This window comes from Salmo trutta, chromosome 33 (genome assembly GCF_901001165.1).
Source record: "Salmo trutta chromosome 33, fSalTru1.1, whole genome shotgun sequence".
NCBI lineage: Eukaryota > Metazoa > Chordata > Actinopteri > Salmoniformes > Salmonidae > Salmo > Salmo trutta.
The window spans coordinates 40,618,723-40,642,530 of NC_042989.1; the positions used below are offsets into that span (position 1 = coordinate 40,618,723).

Consider the following 23,808-nt stretch of genomic DNA (forward strand, 5'->3'; position numbering starts at 1 on the left):
GGTTAGAGTTTAGTGGGTATTTTGTCAGGGTGGTAACCTGATGCTGGTCAGATAGTTAGGTTACCTTGTTTTCATTATGGACGAGTAACCTCTCATAGTAACCTCAGTGTTTTTTCTGGCATAGAGGATTGACAGACAATGTCAAAGAAACTGAATCAAAGCATTTAACATCAGTGTTAAGTCATGCAGCTAGTTAGCTAGTAGTCTTTCACTGCAATGAGGGTTTTTTCTCCCAGAGACTTTGTTTTTCCTTAACTCAAATCAATGGAATTCTGCTGCCCATAACATGACGTGCACATTCCACAGTTATAATGTCATCGCTGCCACTTTCTCACCTATTAGAATTTCTATAATGAATCAATGTCAAAGAATCCATTTAAATTGAAACTTGGATTACAGGTTATGTCTGCTCTTATGCTATATGATACGTTGCTTTAAAGTATTCACACCCCTTGACTTTTTTCCCCACGTTTGTTGTTACAGCCTGAATTTAAAATTGATTAAGTTGAGATTTTGTGACACTGATCTACACACAATACCCCAATAATGTCAAATAATTATGTTTTTTTAGAAATTTGTAGAAATGTGTTAAAAATTAAAAGCTGAAATGTCTTAAGTCAGTAAGTATTCAACCCTGTTTGTTATGGCAAGCCTAATTAAGTTCAGGAGTACAAATGTGCTTAACATGTCACATAATTAGTTGCATGAACTCACTCTGTGTGCAAAAATAGTGTTTAACATGATTTTTAAATGTGAACCCCATCTCTGTACCTCACACATACAATTCTATGTAAGTTCCCTTAGTGGAGCAGTCCTAAATGATTTACAAGCATACCCATAACATGATGCAGCCACCACTATGCTTGAATATATGGAGAATGGTACTCAGTAATGTATTGGATTTTCCCCAAACATAACACTTTCCAGTCAGAACAAAAAGTCAACTTTTTTAAAACTTTTTGCCAAATTCTTTGCTGTTTTACTTTAGTGCCTTTTTGCAAACAGGATCTATGTTTTGACATTTTTATACTGCACAGGCTTCCTTCTTTTCACTCTGTCAATTAGGTTAGTATTGTCAAATAACATTTTATTGGTCACATACACATATTTAGCAGATGTTATTGTGGGTGTAGTGAAATGCTTGTGTTCCTAGCTCCAACAGTGCAGTAATATCTAACAATTCACAACAACACACACAAATCTAAAAGTAAAAGAATGGAATTAAGTAATATATAAATATTAGATTCAGCAATATCGGAGTGGCATTAACTAAAATACACTTAAATAGAATACATTATATACATATGAGATGAATAAAGCAGTATTTAAACATTATTAAAGTGGCTAGTGATTCCATGTATATGTACAGTACCAGTCACAAGTTTGGACACACCTACTCATTCCAGGGTTTTTCTGTATTTTTACTATTTTCTACATTGTAGAATAATAGTGAAGACATCAAAAATATGAAATAACACATATGGAATCATGTAGTAACCAAAAAAGTGTTAAACAAATGAAAATATATTTTATATTGGAGATTCTTCAAAGTAGCCACCCTTTGCCTTGATGACAGCTTTGCACACTCTTGGCATTCTCTCAACCAGCTTCATGAGGTAGTCACCTGGAATGCATTTCAATCAACATGTGTGCCTTTTTAATTTGTGGAACTTCTTTCCTAAATGCGTTTGAGACAATGAGTTGTGTTTTGACAAGGTAAGGGTGTTTTATACAGAAGAATAGCCCTATTTGTTAAAATACCAAGTCCATATTATGGCAAGAACAGCTCAAATAAGCAACGACAAACGACAGTCCATCATTACTTTAAGACATGAAGGTCAGTCAAGAACTTTGAAAGTTTGTGTGCGGTCGCAAAAACCATCAAGCTCTGTGATGAAACTGGCTCTCATGAGGACCGCCACAGGAAAGGAAGACCCAGAGTTACCTCTGCTGCAGAGGATATGTTCATCAGAGTTAACTGCACCATAGATTGCAGCCCAAATAAATGCTTCACAGAGTTCAAGTAACAGACACATCTCAACATCAACTGTTCAGAGGAGACTGTGTGAATCAGGCCTTCATGGTCGAGTTGCTGCAAAGAAACCACTACTAAAGGACACCAATAATAAGAAGAAGAGACTTACTTGGGCCAAGAAACACGAGCAAGAAGGAGACTGATGGAGTGCTGCATCAGATGACCTGGCCTCCACAATCACCCGACCTCAACCAAATTGAGATGGTTTGGAATGAGTTGGACCGCAGAGTGAAGGGAAAGCAGCCAACAAGTACTCGGCATATGTGGGAACTCCTTCAAGACTGTTGGAAAAGCATTCCAAGTGAAGCTGGTTGAGAGAATGCCAAAAGTGTGCAAAGTTGTCATCAAGGCAAAAGTGGCTACTTTGAAGAATCTCAAATATATTTGCACTTATTTAACACTATTTTGGTTACTACATGATTCCATAAGTGTTATTTCATAGTTTTGATGTCTTCACTATTATTCTACAAAGTATAAAATAAAGAAAAACCCTTGAATGAGTAGGTGTCCAAAGTTTTGACTGGTACTTTATATATATGGGGCAGCGTAGCCTAGTGGTTAGTGCGTTGGACTAGTAACCGAAAGGTTGCAAGATCGAATCCCCGAGCTGACAAGGTAAAAATCTGTCGTTTTGCCCCTGAACAAGGGGCAAAACGACGGTAGTTGACGGCCACTGTTCCTAGGCCGTCATTGAAAATAAGAATTTGTTCTTAACTGACTTGCCTAGTTAAATACATAAGGTGGAGGGTTGCGTAACCGGGTGGAAGCTGGCTAGTGATGGCAAAGTAACTACAATGTTGTTGATCCATCCTCAGTTTTCTCCTTCCACAGCCATTCAATTCTGTAACTGTTTTTTAAAGTCACCATTTGCCTCATGGTGAAATCCCTGAGCGGTTTCATTCCTCTCCGGCAACTGAGTTAGAAAGGACGCCTGTATCTTTGTAGTGACTGGGTGTATTGATACGACATCCAAAGTGTAATTAATAACTTCACCATGCTCAAAGGGATATTCAATGTCTGCTTTTTTATTTTTACCCATCTACCAATAGGTGCCCTTTGTGAGACATTGGAAAACCTCCCTGGTCTTTGTGGTTGAATCTGTGTTTGAAATTCACTGCTCGACTGAGGGACTTTATAGATAATTGTATGTGTGGGGTACAGAGATGAGGTAGTCATTCAAAAATCAATGCCATAACAAAATGATTAAAAACTTATTGACTCAAGACATTTCAGCTTTTCTTTTTTAATTAATTTGGAAAAAAAGAAAATAATTCCACTTCGACTTTCATGGGCTATTGTGTGTAGGCCAGTGACCCCCCCCCCCCAAAAAAAATCTAAATTTAGTCCATTTTTAATTTCAGGCTGTTAGACACAACACGTGGAAGAAGTCAATGGGTGTGAATAGTATCTGAAGGAACTGTACATCACCATCTTACCCCTGTATGTATGTATGTATGTATGTACTGTAGCTTTACAATGTGATCTCACTCATAACACTCTTGTCTCTCTCTAAATAAGGACCTGGTAATTGCTTGGCGTTTCCCTCTCGGAGTTGGTAATAGTTTGGCGTTTCCCTCTCGGAGTTGGTAATAGCTTGGCGTTTCCCTCTCGGAGTTGGTATTAACGATTTCCTGTCTTGTAATTTGTTGGTCTTTTATGAGTCATGATATGGATGCGGATACCACCAGAGTCTGGGTGTGTCTGGACCTGTCTGCCAGGGTTGGCAGTGAGTGGACGGTAACAGTCCTAATCTACCCTGGTTTAGCTTGGTTTGCAGCTGAGCTGAGTGATTCCATTTACGCCTGCAGAGAGAAATTGAGAGGTAGACAAGGTTGTGTCACCTCTAATATACTCTGAGGAGGACAGTTACTAGCAGGTTGCGTGACCTTGGCCTTTTTTTTAGTTTAGATGAATCATTTACATTTGACATTTTAGTCATTTAGCAGATGCTCTTATCCAGAGCGACTTACAGTAGTGAATGCATACATTTCATACATGGCATAAAACATTTTTCTCCTTACTGGTCCCCCGTGGGACCAGTGGTTGTATTGCCTAGCCTCCGACATGTATGGATCTGACTGACTGAATGGTTGAGAGGTGTGTGTGTGTGTGTGTGTGTGTGTGTGTGTGTGTGTGTGATGGGCTTTAGTGGTGTTGTACATAACTGCAGCTTTCTTTCAACTGATTTACTTAACACATGATCACTGTTAGTATCTCTGTCTGATGTTCAGGCAGGAACTGTTGTCAGTGACTGTTCTGATATCCCTGTGGCATAGAGCAGGGCTATTCAACTCTTACCCGACCAGGTCTGGAGTACTTCTGGTTTTCTTTTCTACCTGGTAACACACCTGGTGTCCCAGGCCTACATTTTTTATATTTTTTTACCTTTTATTTAACTAGGCAAGTCAGTTAAGAACAATTCTTATTTTCAATGACGGCCTAGGAACAGTGGGTTAACTGCCTTGTTCAGGGGCAGAACAACAGATTTTTACCTTGTCAGCTCAGGGATTCGATCTTGCAACCTTTCAGGTTACTAGTCCAACGCTCTAACCACTAGGCTACCTGCCGGTTACTAGTCCAACACTCTAACCACTAGGCTACCTGCTGGTTACTAGTCCAACGCTCTAACCACTAGGCTACCTGCTGGTTACTAGTCCAATGCACTAACCACTAGGCTACCTGCTGGTTACTAGTCCAACACTCTAACCACTAGGCTACCTGCTGGTTACTAGTCCAACGCTCTAACCACTAGGCTACCTGCTGGTTAATAGTCCAACACTCTAACCACTAGGCTACCTGCTGGTTACTAGTCCAACGCTCTAACCACTAGGCTACCTGCTGGTTACTAGTCCAACGCTCTAACCACTAGGCTACGCTGCTGGTTACTAGTCCAACACTCTAACCACTAGGCTACCTGGTGGTTACTGCTCTAACCACTAGGCTACCTGCTGGTTACTGCTCTAACCACTAGGCTACCTGCTGGTTACTGGCCCAACACTCTAACCACTAGGCTACCTTTCGGTTACTAGTCCAACTCTCTAACCACTAGGCTACCTGCTGGTTACTAGTCCAACGCTCTAACCACTAGGCTACCTGCTGGTTACTAGCCCAACACTCTAACCACTAGGCTACCTGCTGGTTACTGGCCCAACACTCTAACCACTAGGCTACCTGCTGGTTACTAGTCCAACACTCTAACCACTAGGCTACCTGCTGGTTACTGGCCCAACACTCTAACCACTAGGCTACCTGCTGGTTACTAGTCCAACGCTCTAACCACCAGGCTACCCTGCTGGTTACTAGTCCAACACTCTAACCACTAGGCTACCTGCTGGTTACTAGTCCAACACTCTAACCACTAGGCTACCTGCTGGTTACTGGCCCAACTCTCTAACCACTAGGCTACCTGCTGGTTACTAGTCCAACGCTCTAACCACTAGGCTACCTGCTGGTTACTAGTCCAACGCTCTAACCACTAGGCTACCTGCTGGTTACTAGTCCAACTCTCTAACCACTAGGCTACCTGCTGGTTACTAGCCCAACACTCTAACCACTAGGCTACCTGGTGGTTACTAGTCCAACGCTCTAACCACTAGGCTACCTGCTGGTTACTAGTCCAACGCTCTAACCACTAGGCTACGCTGCTGGTTACTAGTCCAACACTCTAACCACTAGGCTACCTGGTGGTTACTGCTCTAACCACTAGGCTACCTGCTGGTTACTGCTCTAACCACTAGGCTACCTGCTGGTTACTGGCCCAACACTCTAACCACTAGGCTACCTTTCGGTTACTAGTCCAACTCTCTAACCACTAGGCTACCTGCTGGTTACTAGTCCAACGCTCTAACCACTAGGCTACCTGCTGGTTACTAGCCCAACACTCTAACCACTAGGCTACCTGCTGGTTACTGGCCCAACACTCTAACCACTAGGCTACCTGCTGGTTACTAGCCCAACACTCTAACCACTAGGCTACCTGCTGGTTACTGGCCCAACACTCTAACCACTAGGCTACGCTGCCGCCCCTCTAATCAGGGACTATGTAAAATGGCAGTAGAACTGATTTCCAGGTCCAGAGTTAATTTAGAGTTGTATAGGCCCCTCTACAGAGCTCTGCTATGGGCTTGAGTATTAATAAATTGATCACAAACAATTTTGAAGCTGAGCCGTTTATTCGTGCTCTGCTGCTGCAGTACAGTCATATATCTGACTAAGATCATAACATGGGTGTCAGAAGTACTTAGATATAAAGACAGGAGAGATTTATTTCACAGAAAATAATAAAAGTTCCTTGAGTTGTCCGAGTTTAGAGTGACGGAAAGTAGCCAACAAGCTAACTGCTCTCTCATGTCCCCTTCGTTGAGCAGAGCAGGCCCAAGAGGAGCCGTTGCTATGGATACGTAGACTCAGAGCCATGAGCAGAGCGAGCTGTGTACAGGGAGGGAGAGTGACTGACTGAGAGAAACAGCTAATGGATTTACTAATATATGGGGGGGGGGGGAAGAGAGATTTCTGGTTTCGGTGCCGGGCCTTAAATGTTGCGGAAGCAATCGGGCCTGGGCCTGAACGTTATGGGCATGGGTAGGGCTTGGGCTTAAAATTCATGCCCGTGCAGGGCTCTAGTCTGCTGGTGTGTTGCTCAGGCCTAATGTTATTTTCTCTAAAGCAGTGGCCAGCCATGCTGACCCGTAGACAAAAGGGAATGTTCATCCCATCACTGTTTTGCTGCTCCCGAACATGATCTTTTAACAAAACTAAGGTGATACAATAAATCACAACGTTAGGGACCGACACGAGCTTAGCTAAATCAGGTGGTCACCATAGAGATGTACTAGAGAGATTTATCATTTCTTTCTAATAGCAGCTTCTGTGACAGAATGGGAATCTCCATTAAGGGCTATCAGGCTTTGGTATAAATGTGTCCTCTATCCAACTCTATGGTTGTCAGCCATGTCGCTGACCCATCCCACTGCTCGCTCTCTCTCTCTCTCTCTGTCTCTCTCTCTGTCTCTGTCTCTCTCGCTCTCTCTCGCCTTGACAGCCCCCGGGAACGAGGACACGGTCACGTTTCGGCGTGAGCGTAGTACGTTCCGGCGGCAGGCGGTGCGGCGGCGGCACAACGCGGGGAGTAACCCCACGCCCCCCTCCTCCCTCATCGGATCACCTCTCAGGTACGCTCCGCAATGCATGCTGGGCCGTCCACGGACAGGCTCAGGGGTCAGGGTTACCTGTGCATGTTGGCTAACGGACATGGAGGGAGTCCGGGAGGGTACCCTTTGCAGTGTATGTTGGGTAATCGTAAAGGACAGGGATATGGGGTTTCTAGGTAGAGCTGTGCATGTTGGGTAATAGACATGGTCAAAGGTGGGGCTCGTGGGGTTAGGGTCATGCAACAGGTTGACACTCTTCCCTTCCATCAAACTCTTTCCCACTCGTTCCTTCCTCTAACACCAGTGTAGGTCCTGTCCTGTCACTGGAAGGCAGGGAGGGGGATTAGGTCCTGTCACTGGAAGGCAGGGAGGGGGATTAGGTCCTGTCCTGTCACTGGAAGGCAGGGAGGGGGATTAGGTCCTGTCCTGTCACTGGAAGGCAGGGAGGGGGATTAGGTCCTGTCCTGTCCTGTCACTGGAAGGCAGGGAGGGGGATTAGGTCCTGTCCTGTCACTGGAAGGCAGGGAGGGGGATTAGGTCCTGTCTTCTACACTGGAAGGCAGGGAGGGGGATTAGGTCCTGTCCTGTCACTGGAAGGCAGGGAGGGGGATTAGGTCCTGTCTTCTACGCTGGAAGGCAGGGAGGGGGATTTGGTCCTGTCTTCTACGCTGGAAGGCAGGGAGGGGGATTTGGTCCTGTCACTGGAAGGCAGGGAGGGGGATTAGGTCCTGTCCTCTACACTGGAAGGCAGGGAGGGGGATTAGGTCCTGACTTCTACGCTGGAAGGCAGGGAGGGGGATTAGGTCCTGTCTTCTACACTGGAAGGCAGGGAGGGGGATTAGGTCCTGTCTTCTACACTGGAAGGCAGGGAGGGGGATTAGGTCCTGTCTTCTACGCTGGAAGGCAGGGAGGGGGATTTGGTCCTGTCCTGTCACTGGAAGGCAGGGAGGGGGATTAGGTCCTGTCCTGTCACTGGAAGGCAGGGAGGGGGATTAGGTCCTGTCACTGGAAGGCAGGGAGGGGGATTTGGTCCTGTCTTCTACGCTGGAAGGCAGGGAGGGGGATTTGGTCCTGTCACTGGAAGGCAGGGAGGGGGATTAGGTCCTGTCCTCTACACTGGAAGGCAGGGAGGGGGATTAGGTCCTGACTTCTACGCTGGAAGGCAGGGAGGGGGATTAGGTCCTGTCCTCTACACTGGAAGGCAGGGAGGGGGATTAGGTCCTGTCTTCTACACTGGAAGGCAGGGAGGGGGATTAGGTCCTGTCTTCTACACTGGAAGGCAGGGAGGAGGATACATTGTACCATGGCCTCATGGTGCATGATTTGTTTCTCTCTGCCTCCGACTCGTTCCATCCTTCTGCATGATTTTAACTTTTCTTTGTGTTTGCTGTTTGTTTCTCTTTTGGGGTTTTCAATCTGTTTCTCCTTTACTTCGCAAATCGTTCCATTTCCTGTGTTATTTGGAGCAGAAACAAGGGAACTCCTAACCAGACAAATTCAGAGCTGGGCTGGTGTTTTGAGACTGTTTAGCATTTTGAATCTTATTGACCCCAGACTGCCAGTGGCTGACAGGCTGCTTTCCCCTCGTTTTAACATTTCAGTGGCTATGTAACATTTAGAAATGTGATCTTGCAGGGGAATAGCATAAAAACTTATTTGACTATAGTTATGTCCAGGAATGTGCAGTAGCATATGGTTGAAGATTCCCAAGACATTAGATAAGCTAGGACACCTCCGTGGTTGGAAGGGTCACTTTCTGACGGAAAATGGGATGAAATAAATGAGTAAAATCTACACGGCTTCCAGTGCCAAGACCAGAACATCTGGGGACAATTTGTCAAAGGACATAGCGTTTTGTACGACAAATATACTCTGCACCTACCTTGGGGGGAAAGGAGAGAAAGCTGACTTTTTAAAGTATAGATTTTAAAGATGATGGACGGATGCTATAGTATCGACCTCCCTCCCCCTGGAGTGCATCCTGAGGACACTAACCTGCCAGGTCAGGACGCTTTGTCTTATTGAGCCGATCGAGCTGAGGCATACTGCCATGCATATCTCTGAGAGGGATGGTATGGAAGCTAACAGTAGAGACTTGTAGTGGAGGGTATACGCACTTATTTTTCAGTGAGCATTGCGTATACTCACTTCTTAATCCCCATGATGGGTATCAAGATCGGGTAGTGGAGGTATACGCGGGTATCAATTAATACAACTGGTAGAACAGATCAGAATGTTTAGCTTAAAATGTTGATAAACTATATTTATTCACATTTTAGGCGCAGCAATGTGCGCACGGCGGTAAGCGTGTGAATGTTCCAAAAATGCAATTTGCAGGAAAAAACATTATTCTAAAATGCACACCGGCACATGGAAGCGGTTTCATGGACAGATGGAAATATCTGTTGTGGAAAGAAGGGGAGATCTAAAGATGCAACAACTATCGTAGGTTGCTATTAGAGACCAGGATAATGCCTTTGGTTGCTAGACAATGAAAGAAAACCAATAGAACAAGGAGAACATTTTGAGGAATCAATCAAATGTATTTATAAAGCCCTTCTTACATCAGCTGATATCTCAAAGTGCTGTACAGAAACCCAGCCTAAAACCCCAAACAGCAAGCAATGCAGGTGTAGAAGCACGGTGGCCAGGGAAAAACTCCCTAGAAAGGCCGGAACCTAGGAAGAAACCTAGAGAGGAACCAGGCTATGAGGGGTGGCCAGTCCTCTTCTGGCTGTGCTGGGTGGAGATTATAACAGGGCTAGGTGCCTGTACTATAGAAACACTGCTAACCAAACAACAGGGCTAGGTGCCTGTACTATAGAAACACAGCTAACCAAACAACAGGGCTAGGTGCCTGTACTATAGAAACACAGCTAACCAAACAACAGGGCTAGGTGCCTGTACTATAGAAACACTGCTAACCAAACAACAGGGCTAGGTGCCTGTACTATAGAAACACCGCTAACCAAACAACAGGGCTAGGTGCCTGTACTATAGAAACACTGCTAACCAAACAACAGGGCTAGGTGCCTGTACTATAGAAACACTGCTAACCAAACAACAGGGCTAGGTGCCTGTACACTTGAATTAAAGGGTAACTACTCTAAAAAAAAATCAACATTTTTTAATGTTTTTCCCAGACCTCAAAAGTGGTCTCCTGTTGTGGGTTAAGCATTGTTATAGACTTAGAACATCCAATGTTGTTGTCGTTCTATTACAAAAGAGTGACATAACAAAACAACTATCTAAAACCTGTGAATTCGTGATTCCGTTGACAGCCTCATATATCGGTTTCAGTAGTAGACCTACTGTTAGCCTACTTCCACAGTACAGCTTGGGTTAGCCTGACTGTCAAATACCAATATAGGATTGATCATTCAGAGTGTAGGTCACCGTTTCTCAGACCTTTTCACTCAGTTCGCCTTTACTTTGCCGGGCGGGCCGTTTTTTGTTTGTTTGCTAAATTAGAGTATACCCACATCTCCAGACACCACTGGAGACTTGGGATGCGTCCCAAATGACAGCATATTCCCTATATAGTGCACTACTTTTGACCAGGTTCCGACAGGGCGCCATATAGATTATAGGCAATAAGATGCCATTTGGGACGCATCCTTCGCCAACCAGACTCCTGCTTCTCCCTCCTGCTCCTCCTCCCTGTACCAGCCTTCTAGTGGTGTACCAGCCTCCTGCTTCTCCCTCCTGCTCCTCCTCCCTGTACCAGCCTTGTATTGGTGTACCAGCCTCTTGCTTCTCCCTCCTGCTCCTCCTCCCTGTACCAGCCTTCTAGTGGTGTACCAGCCACCTGCTTCTCCCTCCTGCTCCTCCTCCCTGTACCAGCCTTGTATTGGTGGACAAGCCTTGTATTGGTGGACCAGCCTTGTATTGGTGGACCAGCCTCCTGCTTCTCCCTCTTGCTCCTCCTCCGTGGACCGGCCTTGTAGTGGTGGACCGGCCTTCTAGTGGTGGACAGACCTTCTAGTGGTGGACCGGCCTTGTAGTGGTGGACCGGCCTTGTAGTGGTGGACCGGCCTTGTAGTGGTGGACCGGCCTTGTAGTGGTGGACCGGCCTTGTAGTGGTGGACCGGCCTTGTAGTGGTGGACCGGCCTTGTAGTGGTGGACCGGCCTTCTAGCCTTCTAGTGGTGGACCGGCCTTCTAGTGGTGGACCGGCCTTCTAGCCTTCTAGTGGTGGACCGGCCTTCTAGCCTTCTAGTGGTGGACCGGCCTTCTAGTGGTGGACCGGCCTTCTAGTGGTGGACCGGCCTTCTAGTGGTGGACCGGCCTTCTAGTGGTGGACCGGCCTTCTAGTGGTGGACCGGCCTTCTAGTGGTGGACCGGCCTTCTAGTGGTGGACCGGCCTTCTAGTGGTGGACCGGCCTTCTAGCCTTCTAGTGGTGGACCGGCCTTCTAGCCTTCTAGTGGTGGACCGGCCTTCTAGCCTTCTAGTGGTGGACCGGCCTTCTAGCCTTCTAGTGGTGGACCGGCCTTCTAGCCTTCTAGTGGTGGACCGGCCTTCTAGCCTTCTAGTGGTGGACCGGCCTTCTAGTGGTGGACCGGCCTTCTAGTGGTGGACCGGCCTTCTAGTGGTGGACCGGCCTTCTAGTGGTGGACCGGCCTTGTAGTGGTGGACCGGCCTTGTAGTGGTGGACCGGCCTTGTAGTGGTGGACCGGCCTTGTAGTGGTGGACCGGCCTTGTAGTGGTGGACCGGCCTTGTAGTGGTGGACCGGCCTTGTAGTGGTGGACCGGCCTTGTAGTGGTGGACCGGCCTTGTAGTGGTGGACCAGCCTTGTAGTGGTGGACCAGCCTTCTAGTGGTGGACCGGCCTTCTAGCCTTCTAGTGGTGGACCGGCCTTCTAGTGGTGGACCGGCCTTCTAGTGGTGGACCGGCCTTCTAGTGGTGGACCAGCCTTCTAGCCTTCTAGTGGTGGACCGGCCTTCTAGCCTTCTAGTGGTGGACCGGCCTTCTAGCCTTCTAGTGGTGGACCGGCCTTCTAGTGGTGGACCAGCCTTCTAGTGGTGACCCGCCTTCTAGCCTTCTAGTGGTGGACCGGCCTTCTAGTGGTGGACCGGCCTTCTAGCCTTCTAGTGGTGGACCGGCCTTCTAGCCTTCTAGTGGTGGACCAGCCTTCTAGTGGTGGACCGGCCTTCTAGCCTTCTAGTGGTGGACCGGCCTTCTAGCCTTCTAGTGGTGGACCGGCCTTCTAGTGGTGGACCGGCCTTCTAGTGGTGGACCGGCCTTCTAGTGGTGGACCGGCCTTGTAGTGGTGGACCGGCCTTGTAGTGGTGGACCGGCCTTGTAGTGGTGGACCGGCCTTGTAGTGGTGGACCGGCCTTGTAGTGGTGGACCGGCCTTGTAGTGGTGGACCGGCCTTGTAGTGGTGGACCGGCCTTGTAGTGGTGGACCGGCCTTGTAGTGGTGGACCGGCCTTGTAGTGGTGGACCGGCCTTGTAGTGGTGGACCGGCCTTCTAGTGGTGGACCGGCCTTCTAGTGGTGGACCGGCCTTCTAGTGGTGGACCGGCCTTCTAGTGGTGGACCGGCCTTCTAGCCTTCTAGTGGTGGACCGGCCTTCTAGTGGTGGACCGGCCTTCTAGTGGTGGACCGGCCTTCTAGTGGTGGACCGGCCTTCTAGTGGTGGACCGGCCTTCTAGTGGTGGACCGGCCTTGTAGTGGTGGACCGGCCTTGTAGTGGTGGACCGGCCTTGTAGTGGTGGACCGGCCTTGTAGTGGTGGACCGGCCTTGTAGTGGTGGACCGGCCTTGTAGTGGTGGACCGGCCTTGTAGTGGTGGACCGGCCTTGTAGTGGTGGACCGGCCTTCTAGTGGTGGACCGGCCTTCTAGTGGTGGACCAGCCTTCTAGTGGTGGACCGGCCTTCTAGCCTTCTAGTGGTGGACCGGCCTTCTAGCCTTCTAGTGGTGGACCAGCCTTCTAGTGGTGGACCGGCCTTCTAGCCTTCTAGTGGTGGACCAGCCTTCTAGTGGTGGACCGGCCTTCTAGCCTTCTAGTGGTGGACCAGCCTTCTAGTGGTGGACCGGCCTTCTAGCCTTCTAGTGGTGGACCAGCCTTCTAGTGGTGGACCGGCCTTCTAGCCTTCTAGTGGTGGACCAGCCTTCTAGTGGTGGACCGGCCTTCTAGTGGTGGACCAGCCTTCTCCCTCCTGCTTCTCCTCCCTGTACCAGACTTCTAGGGGTGGACCGGCCTTCTAGTGGTGGACCAGCCTTCTCCCTCCTGCTTCTCCTCCCTGTACCAGACTTCTAGGGGTGGACCGGCCTTCTAGTGGTGGACCAGCCTTCTCCCTCCTGCTTCTCCTCCCTGTACCAGACTTCTAGGGGTGGACCGGCCTTCTAGTGGTGGACCAGCCTTCTCCCTCCTGCTTCTCCTCCCTGTACCAGACTTCTAGGGGTGGACCGGCCTTCTAGTGGTGGACCAGCCTTCTCCCTCCTGCTTCTCCTCCCTGTACCAGACTTCTAGGGGTGGACCGGCCTTCTAGTGGTGGACCAGCCTTCTCCCTCCTGCTTCTCCTCCCTGTACCAGACTTCTAGGGGTGGACCGGCCTTCTCCCTCCTGCTTCTCCTCCCTGTACCAGACTTCTAGGGGTGGACCAGCCTTCTCCCTCCTGCTTCTCCTCCCTGTACCAGACTTCTAGGGGTGGACCAGCCTTCTCCCTCCTGCTTCTCCTCCCTGTACCAGACTTCTAGGGGTGGACCAGCCTTCTCCCTCCTGCTTCTCCTCCCTGTACCAGACTTCTAGGGGTGGACCCTATCACCTACTGTATCTCTGACTGAATACACGTCCTCACCCTTTCCTGTGTACTTTCTTAGTCTGCGATTTTATAAATGTCCTATTGGGTTCCCTGTTCTTATTCTCACAACATATTTCCCCTGATATAGCTTATCTGATATTTAAAACATTTTATATCTAACTAGTGTTTATCTCCTTCCTCCACATCTCATCTGTCTTGTTACCGTGCTTCACCTCCCATACTGTCTCCTGTATCTCCTCTTTCTCCCTGTCCTCGTTCCCATGTCCCCCTCTCCTCTTCCTCCCTGTCCTCGTTCCCATGTCCCCCTCTCCTCTTTCTCCCTGTCCTCGTTCCCATGTCCCCCTCTCCTCTTTCTCCCTGTCCTCGTTCCCATGTCCCCCTCTCCTCTTCCTCCCTGTCCTCGTTCCCATGTCCCCCTCTCCTCTTCCTCCCTGTCCTCGTTCCCATGTCCCCCTCTCCTCTTTCTCCCTGTCCTCGTTCCCATGTCCCCCTCTCCTCTTTCTCCCTGTCCTCGTTCCCATGTCCCCCTCTCCTCTTCCTCCCTGTCCTCGTTCCCATGTCCCCCTCTCCTCTTTCTCCCTGTCCTCGTTCCCATGTCCCCCTGTCCTCGTTCCCATGTCCCCCTCTCCTCCTCTCCCTGTCACTCTTCTCCTCCGTTCAGTCTTCAGGAGGCTCTCAGCCAGGCCTCCCAGCCTTCTACTTCCCAGGTGAAAGGTCAGCCGTCCAGAACCCCGTCCCAGGTGACCGTGCTGAGCGCTAGCGCCTCCCTGCTGGCCAGGAATGGAAGTGCACACCTGGAGGGCTCTCAGGACAAGGCCTCTACCGTAGGCACTACCAGCCTGCAGGATGACTTCGGTAGGGAAGTGTAACATGATGTACTACAGTACCCACAATGCACTACCAGCCTGCAGGATGACTTCGGTAGGGAAGTGTAACATAATGCTCTACCAGCCTGTAACATAATGCTCTACCAGCCTGCAACATAATGCTCTACCAGCCTGTAACAAGACATCAGTAGGGAAGTGTAACATAATGCTCTACCAGCCTGCAACATAATGCTCTACCAGCCTGCAACATAATGCTCTACCAGCCTGCAACATAATGCTCTACCAGCCTGCAACATAATGCTCTACCAGCCTGCAACATAATGCTCTACCAGCCTGTAACAAGACATCAGTAGGGAAGTGTAACATAATGCTCTACCAGCCTGTAACATAATGCTCTACCAGCCTGTAACATAATGCTCTACCAGCCTGTAACATAATGCTCTACCAGCCTGCAACATAATGCTCTACCAGCCTGTAACATAATGCTCTACCAGCCTGCAACATAATGCTCTACCAGCCTGTAACATAATGCTCTACCAGCCTGTAACATAATGCTCTACCAGCCTGCAACAAGACATCGGTAGGGAAGTGTAACATAATGCTCTACCAGCCTGTAACATAATGCTCTACCAGCCTGTAACATAATGCTCTACCAGCCTGCAACATAATGCTCTACGAGCCTGCAACAAGACATCAGTAGGGAAGTGTAACATAATGCTCTACCAGCCTGCAACATAATGCTCTACCAGCCTGCAACATAATGCTCTACCAGCCTGCAACATAATGCTCTACCAGCCTGTAACATAATGCTCTACCAGCCTGTAACATAATGCTCTACCAGCCTGTAACATAATGCTCTACCAGCCTGTAACAAGACATCGGTAGGGAAGTGTAACATAATGCTCTACCAGCCTGTAACATAATGCTCTACCAGCCTGCAACATAATGCTCTACCAGCCTGTAACATAATGCTCTACCAGCCTGCAACATAATGCTCTACCAGCCTGTAACATAATGCTCTACCAGCCTGTAACAAGACATCAGTAGGGAAGTGTAACATAATGCTCTACCAGCCTGTAACATAATGCTCTACCAGCCTGTAACATAATGCTCTACCAGCCTGTAACATAATGCTCTACCAGCCTGTAACATAATGCTCTACCAGCCTGCAACATAATGCTCTACCAGCCTGTAACAAGACATCGGTAGGGAAGTGTAACATAATGCTCTACCAGCCTGTAACAAGACATCGGTAGGTGGGAGATGAAGGGAGATCAGTGCTGATCTGGGATTAGTTTATTAGTCTATCCTTTTTAGATCATAATGAATATGACAGGGAGGAATTGATCCTACTCTGACGGGCTTTGTGAAGACTGAACATGTTCATGGCAAGAGTCCCACTTGGGTGAGAACAGAGTTCTAGCATGATGAACTACATTACCCATAATGCTCTGAATAATGATGTTGCTGAAGCATGGTGTCCTGTGATAGGGACAGGTTGGTTACCTGTTTGGTTGGTTAGTATAATATGTTTTTTATTTTTTATTTCACCTTTATTTAACCAGGTAGGCCAGTTGAGAACAAGTTCTCATTTACAACTGTGACCTGGCCAAGACAAAGCAAAGCAGTGCGACACAAACAACAACACAGAGTTACACATGGAATAAACAAACGTACAGTCAATAACACAATAGAAAAATCTATATACAGTGTGTGCAAATGAAGTAAGGAGGTATGACAATAAATAGGCCATAGTGGTGAAATAATTACAATTTGGCATTAACACTGGAGTGATAGATGTGTAGATGATGATGTGCAAGTAGAGATGCTGGGGTGCAAAAGAGCAAAAATAAATAACAATATGGGGATTTTTATTTAAAAAAATGATTTTACCTTTATTTAACTAGGCAAGTCAGTTAAGGACACATTCTTATTTTCAATGACGGCCTAGTAACAGTGGCTTAACTGCCTTGTTCAGGGGCGGAAGGACAGATTTTGTACCTTGTCAGCTCGGGGATTCGATCTGCCAACCTTTCGGTTACTAGTCCAACGCTCTAACCACTAGGCTACGCTGCCGCCCCAAGGTAGTTGGTTGAATGGGCTATTTACAGATGGGCTGTGTACAGGTACCGTGATCGGTAAGCTGCTCTGACAGCTGATGCTTAAAGTTAGTGAGGGAGATATAAGTCTCCAACTTCAGTGATTTTTGCAATTCGTTCCAGTCATTGGCAGCAGAGAACTGGAAGGACAGGCGGCCGAAGTGTTGGCTTTGGGGGTGACCAGTGAGATATACCTGCTGGAGCGCGTGCTACGGGTGGGTGCTGCTATGGTGACCAGTGAGCTGAGATAAGGCGGGGCTTTACCTAGCAAAGACTTATAGATGACCTGGAGCCAGTGGGTTTGGCGACGAATATGAAGCGAGGGCCAGCCAACGAGAGCATACAGGTCGCAGTGTTGGGTAGTATATGGGGCTTTGGTGACAGATGGCACTGTGATAGACTGCATCCAATTTACTGAGTAGAGTGTTGGAGGCTATTTTGTAAATGACATTGCCGAAGTCAAGGATGGGTAGGATGGTATGTTTGGCAGCAGGAGGCTTTATTGCGAAATAGGAAGCCGATTTATAGATTTAATTTTGGATTGGAGATGCTTAATGTGAGTCTTGAAGGAGAGTTTACAGTCTAACCAGACACCCAGGTATTTGTAGTTGTCCACATATTCTAAGTCAGAACCGTCCAGAGTAGTGATGCTGGACAGGCGGGCAGGTGTGGGCAGCGATCGGTTGAAGAGCATGCATTTAGTTTTACTGGCATTTAAGAGCAGTTGGAGGCCAGTGGAAGGAGAGTTGTATGGCATTGAAGCTCATCTGGAGGGTAGTTAACAGTGTCCAAGAAGGGCCAGAAGTATACAGAATGGTGTCGTCTGCATAGAGGTGGATCAGAGAATCACCTGCAGCAAGAGCAACATCATTGATGTATACAGAGAAGAGAGTCAACCCGAGAATTTAACCCTGTGGCACACCCATAGAGACTACCAGGGATCCAGACAACAGGCCCTCCGATTTGACACACTGAACTCTATCTGAGAAGTAGTTGGTGAACCAGGCGAGGCAATCATTTGAGAATCCAAGGCTATTGAGTCTGCCGATAAGAATGTGGTGATTGACAGAGTCGAAAGCCTTGGCCAGATCGATGAAGACGGCTGCACAGTACTGTCTTTTATCGATGCCGGTTATGATATTGTTTAGGACCTTGAGCGTGGCTGAGGTGCATCCACGACCAGCTCGGAAACCAGATTGCATAGCGGAGAAGGTACGGTGGGCATGTGCATGGCAAGAGGGAATCCCAACCATAGAGATCCTATTCAATTACTAGAGGTGCTAGGTCAGGGATGGGACCCCCCCCTCCATATGTACTGTTGAGCGTTAGAATAGACCAGGTGACATTTTGGAGTTGTGCGTCAGCAGTTTAAAAAAAATTATAATAATTAATCCCACATTTCATAGTTTCATCGTTGCAACTCCCGTACGGGGTGTCGAGAGGACCCGGGTGTCGAGAGGACCCAGGTGTCGAGAGGACCCGAAACACAACCCAACCAAGCCGCACTGCTTCTTGACACAATGCCCACTTAACCTGGAAGCCAGCCGCACCAATGTGTCGGAGAAAACACCGTACACCTGGCGACCGTGTCAGCGATCACTTCGCCCGGCCCGCCACAGGACTGGAACCCAGGATCTCTAGTGGCACAGCTAGCACTGCGATGCAGAGTCTTAGACCACTGAGCCACTTGGAGGACAACGTCAGCAGTTTTTCACTTGTTATGATTAAGTCAGTCTATCGGCCAGCTATCTAAACCAGTCATGATCCAATTACAGACCCCAATTGATTTTGTTACACTCAGTCAAATATTATTATTAAAATTGCTAAATCTTCTCTCCTCCCCATAGAGAATTGCAGCAAACTTGCCACTAAAATGTTTTGCTCGCATTGTGGCGGGGCTCCCCCCCCACCAACAAAATGTTGCTTAGGGCCTCCAAAAGGCTCGGACCGGCTCTGACTGGATGTGGGTACACAAACCCCCGAGCCACTGTGGCCCCTCATGAGTTCAGATTTGTTTGTGCCCCCCCCCCCCCCACCCCAATCAAAGTTGTCTGTCCCTGTCATAAACCCTCACAGTTCAAGAATGGGCTTAAAATGGCAGCCATATTGGTCCGGGAAGAATCTAAACCAGTTTAATTGGAGTTAATGGCTGTAGAGGCAGAATCCTGAATTTTGCGCTGAACAAAAATATAAACAAAACATGTAAAGTGTTGGTTCCATGTTTTTAAAAGATCCAAGAAATTTTCCATACGCGCAAAAAGCTTATTTCTCTCAAATGTTGTGCATAAATTTGTTTACATCCCTGTTAATGAGCATTTTTCCTTTCCTAAGATAATCCATCCACCTGACAGGTGTGGCATATCAAGTAGCTGATTAAACAGCATGATCATTACACATGTGTACATGTGCTGGGGACAATAAAAGGCCACTCTAAAATGTTCAGTTTTGTGTCACAACACAATACCACAGATGTCAGTTTTGAGGGAGCGTGCAATTGGCATGATGCTGACTGAAGGAATTTCCACCAGAGCTGTTGCCAGAGAATTTAATGTTAATTTCTCTACCATAAGCCACCTCCAACATCATTTTAGAGAATCTGGCAGTATATCCAACCAGCATCACAACCGCAGACCACACCAGCCCAGGACCTCCACAACCATCTCAGGAAAGCTCATCTGCGTGCTCGTCGTCCTCACCTGGGTCTTGACCTGACTGCAGTTCAGCGTTGTAACCAACTTCAGTGGGCAAATGCTCACCTTCAATGACCACTGTCATGCTGGAGAATTGTGCTCTTCATGGATGAATCACGGTTTCAACTGTACCGGGCAGATGGCAGACAGCGTGTATGGTATCTTGTGGGCGAGCGGTTTGCTGATGTCAACGTTGTGAACAGAGTGCCCCATGGTGGGGTTATGGTATGGGCAGGCATAAGCTACGGACAACGAACAGACTTCTATTTTATTGACGGCAATTTGTATTCACAGAGATTCTGTGCTGAGATCCCTCAGACCCATTGTCGTGCCGCCATCACCTCATGTTTCAGCATGATAATGCACGGCCCCATGTCGCAAGGATCTGTACACAATTCCTGGAAGCTGAAAATGTCCCAGTTCCATGGCCAGCATACTCACAAGACACGTCACCCGTAGAGCATGTTTGGGATGCTCTGGATTGGCGTGTACAACAGCGTGTTCCAGTTCCCGCCAATATCCAGCAACTTCACACAGCCATTGAAGAGGACTGAGACAACATTCCACAATCAACAGCCTGATCAACTCTATGTGAAGGAGATGTGTCGCGCTGCATGAGGCATATTGTGGTCACACCAGATACTGACTGGTGTTCTGACCCAATCCCCTACTTTTTTTGAAAGGTGTCTGTAACCAAACGATAAATATCTGTATTCCCAGTCATGTGAAATCCATAGATTAGGGCCTAAGGAATGTATTTCAATTGACTGATTTTCCTTATTTGAACTGTAACTCATGTAACTATTTTTGCTCAGTGTACTTATGCAGGAAAATGAAATGAAAGCATGTGATGTATCAGAAATTGGGATTGTCAACCTTAAATTTCATATTTTTTGTTTTTATACCAGTTTTCTGTATAAATAGCCTCTAAAATATCTGTAAACAGACTAGTTGTTGTTGTCTTGGAAAGCTGTGAGTCCTATTATATGATACATTATCAGTACTTGTTGCATTTACAACTGGTCTGTCCTGTCATCAACTGATGTCAACCAGTGTATTGATGTGGATCGACTGTATTGTTTCAGTGGAATGTTGGCATATTGTCAGTTAATGGAAAACCATGAATAGAATCATTCCTGTAAAACCGGCAGGCTAGCTAACACACATACAGTGTAGATAAAGTCTTCAAATTCATTATTTTACACAATATCTCATCACAGCACTGGCTGGCCATGGTTGATCAACTCCCTGACCAAAATGGCTGCCCTTTATTGCATCATAAGAAGGTTCATGTCCATTCTAGAATTCTAATTCTATGATCACAACATACTGTCTGTCTGTAGTCAATATTTTGTTGTTGTAGTACCTTTTTTTTGATTGGTACTGGATGTAAAACAGTTTTTGTCAAACCTCAACTAGCCACTGTGGCTTGGCGGATATGAGATTTTATTTATTTATTTATTTCACCTTTATTTAACCAGGTAGGCAAGTTGAGAACAAGTCCTCATTTACAATTGCGACCTGGAAGAGGCACCACTGACTAGACATTTTAGTTTGAAGTCGCCAAAGATCGCGATCGACTTTTTTCCCCCGTTGATTGGTGGACTGATGTCATCAGCCAATGAGATCAGAGTGTGTGGGACTAACTACGGGTGGTCATTGGTTGCATCCCAAATCGCACTCTATTTCTTACATATGGTACTACCTGGTTAAAAGTAATGCACTATGAAGGGCAGTGGTCACCAACCAGTCGATCGCGACCGACAGTTTGATCTCTAAGGCATTCATATTTGATCACAAAAAAACAACGATAAAGCCTTCCATTCCTATTTGTCTCGTTTAAATCGTCTCGCGCTGTTGATGTTAGGGGGCACTTGTTTCAGCTGCCCTGCATGCATGCTGGGTAGGAGAAGTGTTCCCATTTTGTTATAATTTAATGTGTTTGAAGATACAAATCAAGTGCACCTGAAGGCGTTCCGCTGGCAAATCGGATAGATTACAGAGTCTGCAGTTTACTCGAGCGCACAGCAAAATGTATATTGGGAGATTTCAACTCTTTTTTTTTTTTTAAACCAGGACTAGAGAGAGACTGTCAACAAATACAGCAAAAGAGCGACTGTTTTTATGTGTAAAGCCTTGTTCACGCCGGTTGCGTCAAAGTGTTTTGCCTTCCGGCAGAAGTCCATTTAATTTCATTGTGAGACAATCGGCAATGCTGTGACTCATCTGCCCGGTTGCTGCATAGCTGCGGGAAATGGGGATGTTGATGATGCTTCCTCTTATAAATCAGAATACATTTTAACAAATTAATTAAATAAATAGTTTATTCATTATTATGCTTTAATTTATTTTTTCACTTTAAAAAAAAAAAAAAAAAAAAATTTAATTGCAAAATTAGCACACTGACCCTTTATGGATTTTTTTTAAACATTTGTGCTTTTCTTTGTAAATTCTTAGTAAACCACATAATAAGTTGGTAATGTGTAGTGTGGTTCTTTTTGTTGTTATGTGGCGCATGGATTGTGAAGACTCATTTTAAAAATAGACCGTACAGCAATAATAACCCATGTACATAAGACGTAAGTGTTTTATTCAGCACCGTCATCTTTATTTACTACACTTCTCCAACACCGTAAGTCGGTTTTCTAATCAGGCTAACAGGCTGTGTTGTTCTGTGTTGTGATTCCAGGGAAGAACACTTCCTCCTTGTACGAGGCGGAGGGATGTGACATGTCCCTGGTTAACTTTGAACCTGCAACGCGACGCGCCTCCAATAACATATGGTTAGTTCATCAACCACAACAGAGAATGGTCTGCGTCTGAAAATGGTTCCCTATTCCCTATATAGTACACTACTTTTGACCAGAGCCCCAGAGTAGGGGTGGTACCATTTTTTGAAGTCACCTTGTCCTTGTTTCACCTCAACAGGGACACAGACCCCCACCTCTCCAGATCTACCTCAGTTCGCTTCTACCCTCATGACCTGGTGAGTGATCATCGTGTGTGTGTGTGTAGTCTGTTTTGACTCGACGTCAAAGTTATTTAGTTTTTACCATCCCATTAACAGTCGCTTCTGTGGAGACAGCGTTTTCTAAATTTAAACTCATGAAGAACAATGGAAGCAGTAGGCTCTCGGTTTGATATGAGCTTTTCACTTCTTGAGTCATCTCTGGCATCGTCGTACTTTCAATCTGTTTGTTTTTCTTTTTCAAGACCAGACGCACTTTTTTCAGTCCCATTCCTGAAGCCCAAGAAACACTTATCTTCCTGGTACATATGGACATTAAAAATATGTATCAATTACTTTTTTTGGAGGGTTACTGTATCAACTACAGTACCAGTCAAAGTTAGGACACACCTGCTCATTCTAAGGGGTTTTCTTTTTTTACTATTTTCAACATTGTAGAATAATAATAAAGACATCAAAACTATGATATAACACGTATAGTAACCAATCATGTAGTAACCAAAAAAAAATGTTAAACAAATCAAAATATATTTGAGATTCTTCAAAGTAGCCACCCTTTGCCTTGATGACAGCTTTGCACACTCTTGGCATTCTCTTAACCAGCTTCATGAGGTAGTCACCTGGAATGCATTTCCATTTACATGTGTGCCTTGTTAAAAGTTAATTTGTGGAATTTCTTTCCCTAATGCGTCAGTTGTGTTGTGACAAGGTAGGGATTGTATACAGAAGATAGCCATATTTGTTAAAAGACCAAGTCCGTATTATGACAAGAACAGCTAAAATAAGCAAAGAGAAACGACAGTCCATCGTTACTTTAAGACATGAAGGTCAGCCAATCTGGAAAATGTCAAGAACTTTGAAAGTTTGTTCAAGTGCAGTCGCAAAAACCATCAAGCGCTACGATGAAACTGGCTCTCATGAGGACCGCCACAGGAAAGGAAGACCCAGAGTTACCTCTGCTGCAGAGGATAAGTTCATCAGAGTTAACTGCACCTCAGATTGCAGCCCAAATAAATGCTTCACAGAGTTCAAGTAACAGACACATCTCAACATCAACTGTTCAGAGGAGACTGTGTAAATCAGGCCTTCATGGTCGAATTGCTGCAAAGAAACCCCTACTAAAGGACACCAAGAAGAAGAAGAGACTTGCTTGGGCCAAGAAACACGAGCAGTGGACATTAGACTGGTGGAAATCTGTCCTTTTGGTCTGATGAGTTCAAATTTGAGATTTTTAATTCCAACCGTTGTCTTTGTGAGACGCAGAGTAGGT

General features: G+C 46.6%; 1 protein-coding gene across 1 annotated transcript in view; it reads left to right on the plus strand.

The window, feature by feature from the left end:
* The window catches only part of pcnx1 (pecanex 1), a gene marked incomplete in the record, with an annotated part of 93,444 nt that overhangs the window by 23,124 nt on the left and 46,512 nt on the right, over positions 1-23,808 (plus strand). Inside the window, 4 exon segments of the mRNA XM_029730959.1 lie at positions 7,077-7,206; positions 14,616-14,809; positions 22,260-22,353; positions 22,499-22,556. Coding sequence (XP_029586819.1) covers positions 7,077-7,206; positions 14,616-14,809; positions 22,260-22,353; positions 22,499-22,556 — 476 coding nt within the window.